This window comes from Gavia stellata, chromosome 4 (assembly GCF_030936135.1).
Source record: "Gavia stellata isolate bGavSte3 chromosome 4, bGavSte3.hap2, whole genome shotgun sequence".
NCBI lineage: Eukaryota > Metazoa > Chordata > Aves > Gaviiformes > Gaviidae > Gavia > Gavia stellata.
In genome coordinates this window covers 1,001,523-1,018,382 of record NC_082597.1, presented here as the reverse complement: position 1 = coordinate 1,018,382, position 16,860 = coordinate 1,001,523, and the positions used below count along the sequence as shown (strand labels likewise).

The 16,860-nt window shown below is 43.1% G+C and overlaps 1 protein-coding gene across 1 annotated transcript in view; it reads left to right on the top strand.

Moving 5' to 3' along the window:
- The window catches only part of PPP6R2 (protein phosphatase 6 regulatory subunit 2), an 81,064-nt gene that overhangs the window by 18,052 nt on the left and 46,152 nt on the right, over positions 1-16,860 (top strand). The window contains exons 2-4 of the mRNA XM_059817053.1: positions 1,994-2,239; positions 9,493-9,679; positions 10,430-10,567. Of these exons, the coding sequence (XP_059673036.1) occupies positions 2,013-2,239; positions 9,493-9,679; positions 10,430-10,567 (552 nt within the window). The 5' untranslated portion in view covers positions 1,994-2,012. The remainder of the gene's footprint in view (positions 1-1,993; positions 2,240-9,492; positions 9,680-10,429; positions 10,568-16,860) is intronic.

Below are 16,860 nucleotides of genomic sequence, written 5' to 3'. Positions count from 1 at the left end.
GAGCAGGATTGCGAAAGGTTATGGCTTGTTGAGGAAATGGCTCGTTTGAGGAAAGGTTTCCGCTCGTTGAGCCCGATCCTGAGGTGAGGTGGCAAAGGGCAGAATTGTAAGAGAAAATATTAAGCAAGAGGAAGACCATTGGAAGAGTTTCTTAGGGATGGTCTGAACGCTGTCTTATTTTGATGTAAATAATGACTGTTCTGAAAGTTGAAGTCTATTGGGGAAGCTGACTGGAAAAAGATAATTAATAGAGCTCACATAGAGAAAAATCAGGATAACAAAAAAGGAAAGAAAGTGGTAGGGGTAGGAGTAGGATGAAAATGAGCGATACAAAGTGCAGTGCTCTATATTTAGCAAAAATTGTTTGAAGAGGAATATTCTTACCAATATACACGGCAATGGTGAAACCTCATCTGAAATACAGCGTATGATTCTGGTCACACACTGAAGGCTCCTGCGAAGTGCAGCAGATACAGCGAGGGGACGTCAGAGGGGACGATCTGAGCCATTGCGAGCGGGTTTGAGGGAGCCCTGCTTGGGCAGGGGGTCCCCGAGCACTGCCAGGGAGACTTGGAGGGGGCAAAAACGGCAGCTGGGGCCAGGGTTTGATCACTGTTTATGAAAGGTAACGTACTGTGGTTTTGTGGGACTAGGCTCCAGCTCAAGTCGGTCTTTAATATTGTCATTCTTTGTTATATTCAAAGAATATAACACTTTGGCAGAGAACTGTATCCGTTTTCTTTTATATTTAGTTGGGATGATAGAAAATGTCAACGTGAAACTTCTGTGAGGAGGGTTTCTTTTCAGCAAGTGTTTACAAGGACTTGAGATCCAGAACATGTAGGAAAAGGAGGCCATTCCTTCAGTTTCTATTTCTAGCTTTGATTTATAGTATTATTTTGCCATTTCTGTTGTTGGTAAACACCTGTAAGTCCCAATCCCAGGCTGTAGTAAAACGTGCGGACCCTGGTTAAGAGGTGAGTGTGCGGAGACTGTAAGTATCGTCTGTTTTAGAGTCATCAAGAACAGAATTTGGGCGTTATTTTACAGACGAAATTTTAGCTGCCTGGCCGTACACCCTTTAGGTAATACAACCCACTAGTCTCTAAGCTGTATTTTTTTCCTGCGGTAAGGTTAGAGTTCAGAATTTTGGAACTTTCTATTAATGGTGCAGTCCAGTCAACTGCTCTGTGCGTTCTTGACGGTGTGCGCTCGGCTTCTCCTGGAGCGGTTAATGGTCCCGCTGGCGCTCAGCCCTGGAGCTGCAGGTCGTACGGTTGCAGATTGCACACGCGCGCACCCCCCCCCCCCCCCCCCCAATGTATAAAACCAAAATACACTCTTCTGCCCCGCAAAAGACCACTCACAGTTTTACACTTCCGCGACGTCTGTGAGATTAATAGCATATTCTAGTGTTCCATAAGGTTTATATTTATTAGCAGTTCAGCTCTGGGTTTGCTGATGTTGTTATCGCTCGCCGTGTCCTGTATTTTTTTTTAATACTTTCCAATTATGGTCAATCTCTGTTTATCTCTTGCTGTTGAATATACATTGGAGGCCTTTCTTCCACTTACATTTGATTGTTGCAGTTTTGGCTGATGAGCATGACTCTGAAATACAAATAATACAAAAAAACCCCAAACCCTTTAATGCAAACTGCTTACAGTGCAGTAGCATGGTTTCCCTGTCTGTGCCCAGCCTTGACTCTAACCCAGCAAAGCCTTTCTGTGCATGAACGTAACCTTTGATTTTTAGTTCAAGCTACTTTCAGTTAAAGTTAATTCATGCATATATTGTGTCCGTTGTTGATATGATACAGCTGTAATCTAAGTCGTGCTGGTTTTCTGGTGCAAAAAGTTGTTAATTTTGTTTACAGAATTTAACTGATTTTTACAAGCTGGCTGGCAGCTGTATGAAGGTATTCTGCTCAGAATTATAAAGGGGGAATAAATAGTGACGATGGAAGACTAACTCCTATTCTTTTCCATTCCAGCTAGTTGTGTCCCATCAACATGTTCTGGAAGTTTGATTTGAACACAACATCACATGTGGACAAGCTGCTGGATAAAGAAGATGTGACACTTCACGAGCTGATGGATGAAGATGACATCTTACAGGAGTGCAAGGCTCAGAACCGCAAGCTGCTGGACTTCCTTTGCCAGCAGCACTGCATGGAGGAGCTGGTCAACCTCATCACCCATGAGCCCCCCGTGGATATGGACGAGAAGGTCCGCTTCAAGTAGGTATTTGTTTTCTGTCCTCTGCGAAGAAAACTGAGTGAGAGAGCTTGATGCTGGAAATGCTCTGGTGCGAAATGGATGTAACCTTTTCAGTCTCGGGAGAGAGGCTTTCAAGTAGTGTGAAATATTTCACAGCGTTTTGTTATTCATAGTGAATTTTCAGAAGCTTGTTTCTTTATTTTTAATGGTTTAACATTGAGTTTGTCTAGGAAAAAAAATCTGTTTGAGATACTGATTATTTTGCTTGCAAAAGTATCTTTAGTATGTTTTTATGAAAATTGCAAGCAAAGAGCATTCTGCTCTGAGTTATGAATTTCTGAACTTGATTGGTTTTCAGTAGTCAAGCCCACAAAAGCAAGTGAGCTGTACAGTGAATAAAAGATGTCATATTTGCATATGCAAAACCTTCTGATTTCAGTGGCCGTATAGTTAGGGAGAGGGCCTTGCTCTGTAAAGAGCCTCTTTCTTAGGATGGTGAACTCTTTAGATGTGTTTGGTTCTCATAGCAAGTTGTGTTTATACATTTTAAACTAAGTGTACACTTGAAAATATTTACATTTTGGATTTGGGAAGTTTGTTTTTCTTAAGTTTATGTAAAAATAAAAGGTTGCTCTCTGTATAAATAAATAAAAAGGGGCAAGTTTGTCACTGTGGGAATGGATCCGCGTTGGTTGTTGCTTGAAATCCACCGAAGAAATGGTAGTTGGATCAGCTAGGTTTAGGTGACTATTTCCAGGTGAGTGAACGCCAGGAAATACATTATGTAGTGACTTGGAATTTTCTGTGGCTGCTTTTGCAAGGCTTCTGCTATAAAAGGTGAATTACCGGAAGGAACCAGGAGGCTTAGTTTTATACTGTTGTCCTACACGTGCAAATTTTGTACAGGCTTAAACCGGGGATGTGGCACACCACAGTCCTTTGACTTTTTGCATTTCCTGTGCTACATCAGGTATCACACCAGCATAACTGGCTTTTCGGTGGGTGACTGGCTCTGTGCTTATTGCAGCCCTTTACCCATATTGCTTGCGCAGCTAACCTGAGACAAACTCAAACCCCATTGATTGAAGAAGATGGGCAATACCTTCCTTAGTGCTAAGAGTTGGCGAGCAGAGGAGATGCTGAACAGTGCAAGACTTGTGGTCCTTTGCTGGAATCTGGGTGTATTTTGCCGGAGGAGAGGATGAGGGATTCCAGTATCATGCCAGCACTAGTTCATATGTTGTCACTGCAGAATACTACTTCAGTTAACCAGACCCTGTTTTTAAGTCCTATTCTTTTTGAGATTTTTGGGGCTGCTGTCAGAAGACCGTTTATGTCTCTGATCCTGTGTGCTGAAGGGTGGAAGTGGAAACCTTTTCCTATTGTAACCAAACAGATTAAGAATAAGGAAAGGCAGGGACAAACAAAAATTTCTCAAGAAGCAAGATCCTTAATGCAATCCAAAATGAAGAGGGAAGCTCAGTACGAGAGTCTTTACTCCCAGGCATCCTTGAATTTCATTCAAGGCAGGATTATGTGCCTTTTCATCAGCTTTTGAAGGTAGCGTGTGGTGTAGGCAGCTCAAGGTCACGTTGGCTGGTGAGGAGGCGCAGACGAAGGTAGATGCTGGTGGGAAGAGGCCAGTCTCCAGTGCTGCCGTCCCCTGTGCTGGCAAGATAGAAGAAAGTCTTGGGTTGGGAAGGCCTTAAGGTAGCAGTCTCGTTCACCGATTTCTTCATCAGATGATGGCATTATATCCTCTTCCTCTTCCGAAAGTGGTCTGTAAGGTGCCTGCTCAAAAAGCCGGTATAGTGGTGGGAACTGTGGTTATACACCATAGACGGCCACGAGAACTGCGTAGTGACCTGCTTGCCAGGACAAATAGAGCTGATCTTTATGAAGTACTGTTTTGGAAATGCTTCCAGTACCATAGGTAGACCAGACAGAGAAGCATTTTCAGAGCACAGTGAGGCACTGGAGAAGGGAAAGGGGGCTTAAGCTTATTAGACACTGGGAAAGCTTTTGTAATAAATAAAGGCTAAGCAGGAAGAATGGACTCTGTCTAAATCCACATGGAATCCTATTTTTGGCTCTTAAGAAAAGGTTATGGTTTTTAAACTGGACAGGGGAGAAACTCGATAGGTTTGGAAGGACACGCAGCTCAGAATGATGCATGCTGTGGAAGTGGAATCATCAGAGTGCTTTATTCTTGAAACGTCGGTAGGATGGAAGTTCATAAAGTTCATAAAGAAGGGAGACTGCAAAGAGGAAAACTCGACAGTAAATCCCCATCTAAGCATAGCATGCGAAACTAAGCAACCAGATGAAGACCTACAGCAATCAAAGAAGTGTGTAAACTATTTGAACTGTGATGTCTATTTATAATGAACTTGTTGACGTACTAGGGTGTCTCATAAACCTGCTGGGACCGTGCAGTAATGAGAGTGCAGCTTATGGGAAAGGCAGAGTAGGCTCTGCTAGTGTAAGAGTGGGCTGTAGGGGATAGAGGGCTGAGTGTCAAGTGAGATAAGTGAGCTGCAGCACGGAAACCTTATGGGTTGGGATGCCGTGCCTAAATAGAAAGGGTGAAATATTAGATCTGACTGTGTGAAGCTTGGAGACTGTAAAGGCTGCAAGAGCGGAACGTGCTATAACAATGAGAGGTTTCATTTATCCCCCTGTTGACAGGGTATGTATCACAGGGAGGCATGGTGCATGAATTTTTAGGAATAGTGAATGCCTTTTGCATGGAGCAATGAGCCAGAAAAAGGAGAAATAACTCTTCATATACCCTCGGGGGCTCTAAGAAATATAACTGTTGTAAACCCACTTTGTAATAGTAACCATAACGTACTCAGATTTAACATCCTCCTAGGAGCAGAAAAGACATAAACAGCATTATCAAGGGCTTGGGGTTTGTTTTTCTAACTTTTAGGAATGGAGCTACATAAATATGAGGAGGCTAGTTAGGAAGTAAATGGTACTGTGAAAGGGTAAAAAGCTCACAGCTGGCCTGGAAACATTTTAGTGGCTCATGGTAAATGCAGAGCTTGTGTTACAAAGATTGAAAAAAACCCACCCTAATGTAGAACTGCCTTGGTTAAAAATAATAATCCATTACAGGTAAAAGTACATCCTCACAAAAGGGGAGTTGTGTCCAGATATGGAAAAAGGACATTGTGGCTAGTTAATCTGTGAGAATGAACGAAGGGATTTTGAGAAGCAGTTTTCTAAAGGCAAACCCACTAATACACTAAACGCATCAAAATAAGGAAGCCTCTCTGAGAATGTGTAGGGTGGATGGGTGATCTGAGTGTAAAAAGGAAGATAGGACCATAGCAGAAAATCTAATTAAACTGTCTGTGTCAGTGCTCACTGCAGAGACTTCGCAGGAGATTCCCAAGCGGTGCCTTTACAGGGGAATAGTCTGAGAAACTGTCTCCAGTTGGAGCATCTGTGGAACAAAATCAGTAGAATAATTTAGGAGTGGCTGGTATTCACCCGAGTGATTTAAAGGAATCCAAATATGAAATTGCTCACCTGGTCAACCTTAAAACCAGTGGAATGGAAGTGGCAAATAGGACACCAGTTCTGAAGAAGGGTCTGTAAGCCAGTTAAGCTGGCTTCTGCATTGTGCACATTGCAAAATTTATGATATAGCACGGTGATTCATAGACCTCTCTCTAAATGCAGGCGCTCAGCCATCACGCGGTACTGCTTTTGTAGAGGGAAGTCAGGCTTCCGTTCAGGAGCTGGGTGTGATGGAGTCAGTGAAACACATGGATAATGGTGATATGCCTAACATGGTGCAAGTACAGTCCTGAAAAGATAAGGTCCCTTATCAAAGACTGTTGAAAGCAAGCTGTCACGAGATAACCGAGAAGGGTTCTGTCATCAGTTAATAACTCTTTAAAGAGAAGAAATATACATGAGGGAAAAATGGTTTCTGGTTTTGCACTAGTGAATGCTGTGCTGGTAGATATATTCACACATGAAATAAGAGGGGAGATGAATTATAAATGTGGAAAGTCGATAATGCAAATTTACTTAGGTTAATTAAAAGGTAGGAAGATTTCATGATGTTATATGGCCAAGCAGTAATAAAGCAAATCCAGTCAGTGTTGGTTGTGTAATAACTGATGGCCCAAGTTACACGTGCACAGGGACGGGCTTCACATTAGATTTTACGTCTTGGGGAAGGCTTTGGAGTCCTCGTGGGCAGTGTGCTGGAAATACTCACTAAATGGGGCAAGTGTGTGTTCATGATCGAAAGAAAGCACAAGGCTCTACACGAAGCAATTCAGTGTGCATACTGGAAAAGTTATTCTTGTCCTGTAACACTTGTCCTCACCTTTTACATACTACCAGGGCAAGAAGCATTTTCCTTGTTAAGAGCCAAATGGAACTGCGATGAGTAAGTGAGGCTTAAATCGAGAAGGTTGGCATGTGGAATTTCTTCCAAAATAAAAATTCTATTCAATGAATGGGGGTTGGACTAGATGATCTCCAGAGGTCCCTTTCAATGCCTATCATTCTGTGATTCTGGGACTACAACAAAACCAAACCAATAGCAATTATGAAGGTAAAGGTGGGCATAGAGCGATGTACTTGGAAGCATAATAACTGAAAGGAAGCTCCAGCTTGAGCTGCGCATTGAAAAGAGCCAAGGGCTGTGGAGCATCCTGCCGGTTAAGCCACATGTACATAACTCCTGGGTACAGCTAAGGCAAACACCCGAGAGGAACAGGCAAGCGGACAGTCAGCTGAAGAAGGAGCTGCAGGTCTCCCCACAGAAGAGGTGCAAATGCCAAGAGCAGCCACGTGGGATCAAACGAAGAGATCTTCCTTTCCTGGTGTCCGGTCCCTGATGATGGTCCTAGCAATGTCTTTAGACGATGGGAGATGCAAGCGTACTGTGAATTCACACAGTGACACAATATTCTCCCTATCTGTTCCTTTTGTGTGATTTCCAGCAATCCGTGTGTCTGTCTTGTCACCCCAAGAACTGAGCTGAAATTTCCAGAGACCTACAGTAATTCCACAGTTTCTTTCCTGATAGGTGGTCATTAGCTTAGGAAACATTGCCAGATGTATGAAACGTGCTGTGTTCAACTAAGAGAAGAAAACCACAGCAGGTAAATGCTGCAACCCAGATCCTGTTACACGCTCACAGGTCTTACTGCAGAGGTGGTCGAGATGTGAGAGTTACCTAGGCACTTCCACAGCTCTTTTCTGCGTGTTTTTTTTCCTTTGAGACTGAGGCTAGGGAAAAAAAAAAAATCTTGCTGTGTATTAAAAGATTGTTTCAGCTTCACTGTGCTACAAAAGTGAAGGTATTCCCTTCGTGTTGTAGAAACAGTCATATTATTGCAAGAGTGGTTTATATTGATCTTGGCGTTAGACAGAAGCCGACTTAGATCTATTGATCTAAGTTGGCTTTTGTCTAAACTTATAAAAAAGTTGTAGACCTTGCATAATTATTAAAAGTGGGAAATCTGTTGGGTTTATGTCTTATGGAATGGCACAATTTTTATTTGGAAGGTGAATGCACTACTTAGAGAATGAACATGCATTTGCAGCAAGAGTATTCTGTAGGGTTTAATGTTGTTATTAGTTTAGTTGGCCGTTACTAAAATATGTAGTAAATTTTCTTTTTGCTTTTTTAAAAAAAAGATAACCAGCTCTGCATACAGAGAGAAAACACTCAAACTGTAAAGGACAGGTTTTATTTTTAATCTGTATTACTCGATAACAAATCAAAACTACTTTAGGAAGCATGGATAAGAACGGGCACTCAGCGGGAGGTTTGGTGTTCAGAATCGCTGCTTTGTGCTTAGGACCGCTGAACCACTCGAGCACACCCTGTCAGCGTCTTTAAACAATTAGTGGGGTAAGAGTAAATCATGGTTTAAAAATAAAGTCCAGCTGCTTTTTGACTCTGGGATCATATATATCATTGAAACTGTGAAAATAGCGTTAAAGTTCAGTGCTCGGTTGAATTTCACAGCACTAACGAACTGCTGTTTCTGACTACAATAACCTCTGTGTGACGGTGAATAGGTGAATAGGTCTTTTTCTGAGGAGTTCTCTTAAGCCCATTTTGTAGAGAACAGTAGCTAGAATATGGAATTAAGATGCTAATCTAACAGTGAAACACTGAAATGAGGTTTTAAAAAAATAAAAACCAGATAGATGAATTTCAGTGTTGTAGCGTGCATGCAAGACGGCCTCCCATCCCCTGCTTAGTTCCTTCATCGCATGAGCAACGGAGAGGCTGAATCAGTGAAATGTTTGCAAAACGGTGCTGGGTGGTTGTACGTTACAGTTGACTTTTAACGTAGAATCTCAACCTGAAGAAACTTAGTCTTTTAGCAAAACTAACAGTCCCCAAAAAGCGGTTTTTGTATTGACTTTAGATTATTGTTTTGTATGTATGCACTTTGATATTTGAGACTTGGTCTAATTATAAACATAATATTAATTATAAACATGTTTTTACCTTTTCTGATCATAAATGTGACCTATTTCTAAAAGCACCACCTGGAAGAGCAAGAAACAAGGTCAGGGAAAAAACGGATTTCATTAGCTGTCAAATAGAATTTCATATTCTGATATAAGTGAGAAAAATTGTCTAAACCAGGCATAGTAATATTTTCTGAAAAGCAAGTTGATTTTACAGAAGATTGTAGACACTACTGAAAAATTGAAACACGGAAGGTTGGCGATGAATTGCTTGCTCTTGTGTATAGCGTATGCTCATTTGTTAGGAGTTTTGTGTTAGATCTAATCTTCTGTCTCTAAATTCTAGTCCTCTTGATTTAAAAAAAATTATGATGCTTATTTTTAATTCAGCTCCAGTAGCTGAAAGAATAATTTTTCAGAAGCCTGCTAAAGTATGCATTCTCAAATCAGCCTTCAATTTTTGGGTTAATTTTAGTTGTGCAAATAGATTTATGTTAAAAGATTTTAAGAGATTATAAGTGTATTGAAACTGATTAAGCATCACTTTTAAAAATCAGAACTAACTGCAATTTGAAGGCAGCTGAGATGCATAATTCAGTGGTTAAAAAAAGCACATGATGTGCCACAGGAAACAGTGTTTCCTTAAAATGTGCCATTAATGTAGATGACCCTTGTTTCTCGTGTGGTTTTATTTTTTTCCGTGTCTCCAGGAAGGGCCATCCTCCTGCTCTTTACTTCATAACCTTAATAGCAGCAGATTTTCTTGAGAGTTTTCATTTCACCTTTAGTTGCTCTGGTTCTGTCCTTCCAGATATCCAAACACAGCCTGTGAACTGCTGACCTCGGATGTGCCGCAGATCAACGACAAGCTTGGAGGGGATGAAACTCTGCTGAATATCCTCTATGACTTCTTGGATCACGAGCCTCCTTTGAACCCTTTGCTTGCCAGTTTCTTCAGTAAGACTATTGGGAATCTCATTGCAAGAAAAACGGAACAGGTAGTGATTAGATTTGTCCTGATACGTAAGCACAAATTAATCCACTAACGTTGTTTGTGTTGTGTGGCAGTATCATTGCTATCCTCGTGACCTCATTGTATTCTTAGAGTTGAAAGATAGCTTGCTATACTCTTTAAGGTTGGAGTTGAAATGCAGGCTTTGAAAAGTTCTTCGGATTCCTCAGTTGAGGGAGCTGCTGGCTCATTTAGACACCTTTGCGTAGTTTTGGTTTCAGATCTGCAGTAGCTGGGATATTCCTGTGCCACAGCTAAAGCTTTATTTTTTGTACTACGGCATATTGATGCATCCTTTGATCATTGCCCAGAATCATCTCATTCCATAAACAATGCCTCAGACTCATGCCTGTAAAAGGGGTGCTGGAAACATGAGCTGAACGGTGTGTTAGGAAAACATGCGTTCCGATTCAAAATTGATTTTTTTAAATGAAAGCTATCAGACAGCCTTAGTGGAAAATTCTCCAGCTTCGCTAGCTTCTTGACGCTCTTATTTCTGTGGGCTTGGGTTTCTTTGTGGCATAAAGGAAGGAAAATACAGCTAAAAAGATTTGATTTAGTATTGCCTTGAAACGAGAATGTTACTCTCTCATCTCGTTCTCTGGAGAATTTCTCAACCTAGTAGCCGTTTTGCATCGAGATTGGTCGGTTGAGGCAAGAAGGTGAAGTATAGGAAGTTCTGTGTGCCATGTCTGTATGTTGTACTAGCAACTGATGGTGACACTTTTATTTTTAGGTGATTGCATTTTTAAGGAAAAAAGACAAATTCATTAGCCTGGTGCTAAAGCATATAGATACATCAGCAATGATGGACCTCCTGCTTCGCCTAATCAGCTGTGTGGAGCCCGCAACTCTACGGCAGGAAGTACTGAATGTGAGAATCTACTGCTTTTTTTCTTTAAATTGGGAACAAGGATTTTTGTTTGTGTCTTAAAGAAATGGAATTCTTTTTGTCATTTATTATAAGAGTGGATCCCCTCTTCTGAAAACTATTTTTCTTAGGGCTAGCGTCTGCACATCGGTTACTTTGGGTACTTCAGCCTGTTTGTGGCATTGCACGGCAGAGCAAGTCTGGTTCAGTAACTGGCAGTAAAGGATTTTCAGCTCATTTTTCCATATAGCAACCACTATTTACTCTAGCTGGTTTTGCTGTAGAGGTTTGACAAAGGAAATTTGTAATCTTTCCCAGTGTTCAGAATTTCAGACTGATCATTTGGGACAGTAATTTGTTTAATTCCTCGCTGTGTACGTGATTTTTGGAGATGATATCTCGTGCCTCCTCCTTCCCCTTCCTCTTTCATAGGCAGCCTTATAAAATATCTCATTGAGATGCTTAGTTTGCTCTACAGGTAGGACAAGTTTTTCTCCCTTCATAGCCCAGTGTGGGTGAGGCTGCCTCAGCCCCCCTTTAGTGGGCAGATACACAGGATTGGAGGAAAAAAACTTTAGCTGCTTTAGCTCCCTCTCAGTAAACCAGAAGAGCGGTGTGCCGTACGGAAAACTGTACTCGAGGCATTGAAGCCCACGCCAGGATTTATAAGTTTGGCAAGCTTTGCTGCCAAAGTCTTCCATGTCCGGAGCATTGCCCATACCAGAGCTGAGCAGGTAAATGTGCTTTGCAGAGACTCAGGATAGATGATTGCCATCATTCGGTTCCTCCTCTCAGCCTTACGGTGCGTCGTGCAGTACACACACAGTCGCAGAGAAGGAAAAAAATACAGGCACAAATGGATCTTTACAGACTTGTATGGGCATTCACCAGTGAAAGGACGTCTTCATTTCTTGACAGGAAAGTGAGCAATTCAATTAATTAGACATCAAATAGTAATACAATTCAATTAAACATTCAATGAAACATCAAATAGGCATCAAATAGTAATACCAAGAGAGGAGACGGGAGGAAAAAGCATTCAAGAGATGGAATGATGGAGGATAATAATGATGGGGGATTCACTGGAAGAGAGAGCAGCTTTGCAGAAAAGGTCCAACCACATCCCAGGCCATGATGGCCCAAGGGCAGCCGGAGGGGTGAGGGCAGGGATTGCTCCCCTCTGCTCAGCGCTGGTGAGACCCATCAAGATACTGGGGCCAGGCTGGGGCTCACCAGTGCAGGACAGACATTGCAGTAGTGCGGCGTAATATCATTACTAAGATAAATGCAAGTATTTTTTCTTCTGATGTTAAAATGGCTTTTTAACTGAGGAGTGTTTCTCCTGGATGGATGGCTTCCATGCAGGAAACTTCCACATATCCAGGCTTCCAAATATTAACCATACGTAACTAGGCAAATCCGATGGGTTAAAATATATCAGGTTAATTCTACCTGTTAAAGATTTCACACAGTCAAAAAAATGAAAATAAAGTCTCCCACAGCATTCTCCTGGAGAAGCAGGCGGCTCATGGCTTAGATGGGTGCTCTCTTCGCTGGGTAAAAAACTGGCTGGACGGCCGAGCCCAGAGAGTCGTGGGGAATGGAGTCAAATCCAGTTGGCGGCCGGTCCCAAGCGGAGTCCCCCAGGGCTCAGTTTTGGGGCCGGTCTTGTTTAATATCTTTATCGATGATCTGGATGAGGGGATCGAGTGCTCCCTCAGCAAGTTTGCAGATGACACCAAGTTGGGCGGGAGCGTTGATCTGCTGGAGGGTCGGAAGGCTCTGCAGAGGGATCTGGACAGGCTGGATCGATGGGCCGAGGCCAATTGTATGAGGTTCAACAAGGCCAAGTGCCGGGTCCTGCTCTTGGGTCACAACAACCCCATGCAACGCTCCAGGCTTGGGGACGAGTGGCTGGAAAGCTGCCCCACAGAAAATGACCTGGGGGTGTTGGTCAACAGCCGCCTGAAGATGAGGCAGCAGTGTGCCCAGGTGGCCAAGAAGGCCAACGGCATCCTGGCTTGGATCAGAAAGAGTGTGCCCAGCAGGAATAGGGAGGTGATCGTGCCCCTGTACTCGGCTCTGGTGAGGCCGCACCTCGAATGCTGTGTTGAGTTTTGGGCCCCTCAATCCAAGAAGGACATTGAGGTGCTGGAGCGTGTCCAGAGAAGGGCGACGGAGCTGGTGAGGGGTCTGGAGCACAAGTCTGATGAGGAGCGGCTGAGGGAGCTGGGGTTGTTCAGTCTGGAGAAGAGGAGGCTGAGGGGAGACCTCATCGCTCTCTGCAACTGCCTGAGAGGGGGTTGTGGTGAGGTGGGTGTTGGTCTCTTCTCCCAAGTGGCAAGTGATAGGACAAGAGGAAATGGCCTCAAGTTGCACCAGGGGAGGTTCAGGCTGGATATTAGGAAAAGTGTCTTTCCTGAGAGAGTGGTGAAGCACTGGAAGAGGCTGCCCAGGGAGGTGGTGGAGTCACCATCGCTGGAGGTGTTCAAGGAACGTGTGGACGTGGCACTGCGGGACATGGTTTAGTGGGCATGGTGGGGTTGGGTTGGTGGCTGGACTTGATGGTCTTACAGGTCTTTTCCAACCTTAGTGATTCTGTGAAAATGAAGATACCAGGTGGCACCGGAGGTGCTCCTGAAGGTGTTTTTTCCAAATAGTCTTGATATAGGTATTATCCCCAAGCATTTAAACAATGAATGGCTTAAGCACTTCTCAGAAAAACAGAAAGTAGTAGCAATATTGAAATTTGGGATTGAATGTTCAGAGAAGCCACTTAGCAGCAATTTTGGCAATATATTGAGAAACGTCTCCAGAAAAGTTAAATTTCAGTCTTGATTTTTGGTAGGTATTAGAAATAAAAGTTATACTTCACTGCTTTAGCTTTTCATCACATCAGGAAAAAACTACTGTTTGTCAGCTAGTAGCTAGAACGGATGTGAATGGTTTGCTGTCTCAAAGCAGACTTCATGTTTCTTTGGGATGCCAGACACCTCAGAGAGGTATCAGGCTCTTTGAGTTTTAGCAAGAGGAAAAGTATTGTTATTAATTTTTCAGGAGCTTTTACAGCTGCACTTGGTTGATCTTCCTGGGTTCTCACTCCTGCTTAGCCACCCTTCTCCCACTCCTCACTGCTGAAATTCTGGAGAACGTGGTCCATCGAGCAGTGTGTTAGATGGTAACCATAAGGCCGTGCGCCCATTATCAAACAGCACAGCGGAGTCCATCTATCTTGTGATCTGGATCTGAGCTGCACTGTTTAATTTGTGTGCATTTATTTAACTTCTTATATATTGTGTCATAAATTCCTGTGCGCTGTCATCTTTGGTTAAACAGTTTCCAGTTGATTGCTCGCTCTATCCATATGTTGAACCTGCACGCAAACGTCATTCACTAACAGCACTGTATGTTTACAGTATGTCTTTAAATGCCATATTTGTGGGGGTTTTCCCTATCTGCACATCTTCCTCATGCAGTAGCAGTGTTTTGGATAGACATCCTGTGCCGTAGACTTTTGGCTAGCTGTTTATCAATTACTTTTGCAGCACAGTGACAGCAATTAAACTTAGTATTTTAAGGTTTCCCTAGTATTGCTGTACCCTGCTCCTGGATGGTATCTAAGGAGGTCTAACATTACGTCAGGGTCTCCAGGTTATGCTCCAGCTACTTCCCAAGTACAATATGAATGTCATCTGAACAAAAAAATGCCTTCTACGTTGTGTTTGTGTGACTTAGCAAACGCTGAAAACTTTGCTGTCCAAGTAGAGTTTGAGAAGTGGCGTTTTTCACTAGAAAGTGCTGCCGTGGAGGGCCCATCACTTAGGGCTGTGAAAAGACCACTTTTCCGCTTGACGTTGCTATGCTGGCAAAACTCTTCTGTGAACGTCAGTTGGTTCGTTCTATGTTTCTTGCTGTCTGGAAAGATAGTGTTTTACAGTGTCAGATTTACGATATCTTAAGTTGTAAGTTAAACAAAATTATATTCTGCATAACAAGTTCCACAGCACCTCTCCTTAGGGATTTGATGTCCACATTAGCACTTTGACTCAGTAAGTCAGAGACTCCCTGGTAATTGCACAAGAGACCAATTCTCTGGCCTTCTGTTTTAGACTGCGATAGCTGGACAGTGCTGGTGGCTCCGTTCTCTGCTCTGTTTTCTACTGAATGGACCTTCTAAAGTGTGTGCTTGAAGTTGCCTTGTCTACCCCTCACTCAGATGATGTTAGCCAGTGTGGAGGTTCTCACTGTCCTAGTGCCAGCGTTTGACTTCCAGTGCCGAGTGAAGCTGGGCCAGCAATTCCACGAGCACTGTAAGTTGGCGTTGCCACAGAAAGAGGCACTCCTGCTTTCACCTTCTTACTGCTTGTTCTGCCCATCCAGCTCCTCTTGGATCGTTGCCAGCTGAAGCATTCCTGTGGTTGTAAGGTGACATGGACTAGGGCATTGATCCAACTGGAAACACCTCTCTCTTATTTGTATTTTTTGCCAGGATAGTTTTCAGTCAGGTTTGGATTGGGTGGGTTTTTTTGCGTGGGCTTGTGCAATGATAAGGGAGGAGAAAGGAGCAGAAGATAAGTGGATGAGTATGAGCAGAGAGAAGGTGGCAGTGGCATTTTATATGTTCTTAAACTGTTTGCAGAACTACAGTTGGTGGTGTTTTTTCCCTTTCTCTTCCTTGATATGTAATTGAGGGCCTACAGTTAACATGAAAATATGATATTTCTTTATCCATTTCCTTCTGTTCATGCATGACAGAAGAATGCTTTGTCTGTGTAGCTCAGATTTTGTTGTTTTGGAGAGCTGTGCCATCAGGAAGAAAGCTGGCTAGCACATGCTGTTTCTCCATACTTCTGTCCCAAGTTGGACAGAAGCACCACTGTACAAAGAAGCCTTCAGATTCAGCAGCCCATGGGTGGGTGAGATGTAAGTGAAATAATCTGTTGTCTACATTGCACCTTTACAGCCCTGTCTCCTCCCCCTTTCTGGACTCTCACAACTGAAAATACTAGAAGAGTCTTCATCAGAAACCTCTAAGGAGGTCCTTCCAGCATGCTTGTCTTTCAGGCACCAACATTTTGATATCCTTGGACAAATCTGACATCGGACAGGTGGATGACAGCATATTCTCTTTGATCGGTGTCACTGGATCCTGGAATGTCTCTGTGGATTTGTGAAAGAAATAATACTGACTTTAAATAATTTACTTCTTGTGCAGCAAGAAAGCTCAGATATGGGTTGCTCCTTGAAGCAAGATAAACGGGATCGAAGAAGTCTGCCCTCTGTCTGCGTGTTATTAGTGTAAAATCTTACCTAGAAAAATGCAAAGAGACACAATTGCTGTGAAAAGATTCCACATCTGATTTTGCTGGCAAGTACTGGGAATTTATGTGAAGCAGATCCAGTTATTGTGGGTATCTCTTCTGCACTTCATCTTCCCATGCTTGCCTTAGTGACAAAAAGCACAGCTTCTGTTGTATGATCTTCACTGAGGAGAATTAGCCTGTCCTCCTGATTCAGGTCTGGAGGAGAGAACCCACTACTGCTCAGCTGGAGCACAGGGAGTCACTGGGATCTCACCACAAAACCCCACCTTTGGGCTGCAGAGTGGGTTACGCCATTTGATGTACCTGACATGGTTTCCTTGGTAGTCAGGAGAACATGACCCCTGTTACTCTGAAGAGAAATCTGCTCATCCTGGCCAGATCCGTCTCTTCTCCCTGGGTACCGGTGAAGAGTGCCCAGGCGTGGACCATGGCTTCTGGAAAAACCACTCGCAAGCGCCGTACCTCTGTGGTTGAACTGATCTTCCAGTTCGCATCGCTTGTAGCCAGAGTATCGCGTACCCTTTTTGTCAGTCTAACATGGATAGTGATCATAGCACAGAAAAAAACCCTCGGGTACGTTGTCCCGCTTTTTTCTGTTGCTTTCGCAGGTAACAAACTGCAAGAAGAAAAAGGGCATATTCTTCCTGCCATCTTCACCCTAAAGAAACAGTAGCTCCCAGAGCCTGATTAGACTAGCGCAGATATCTTTCTTTTGTAACAAAAATTGTCTTACTGCAAGATCGGTCCTCAGCTGAGGAGAGTTTAATTTGAATACTTCAGTGAAGTGACTATTGATGCTGTGATCCTTGAAAGATCAGACAGCTTGGTCTGGTGACTGCTGCAGAGTCCCTTGTTTGACTACCATCTTAAATAATAAGATGAACTTTCTTTTGCTGTGGCAGGTTAGGAATATCCAAGACCAAGTCACACTGTTATTAGGTATATTTTCAGCAGGTTTTAGAAAACAAAGTT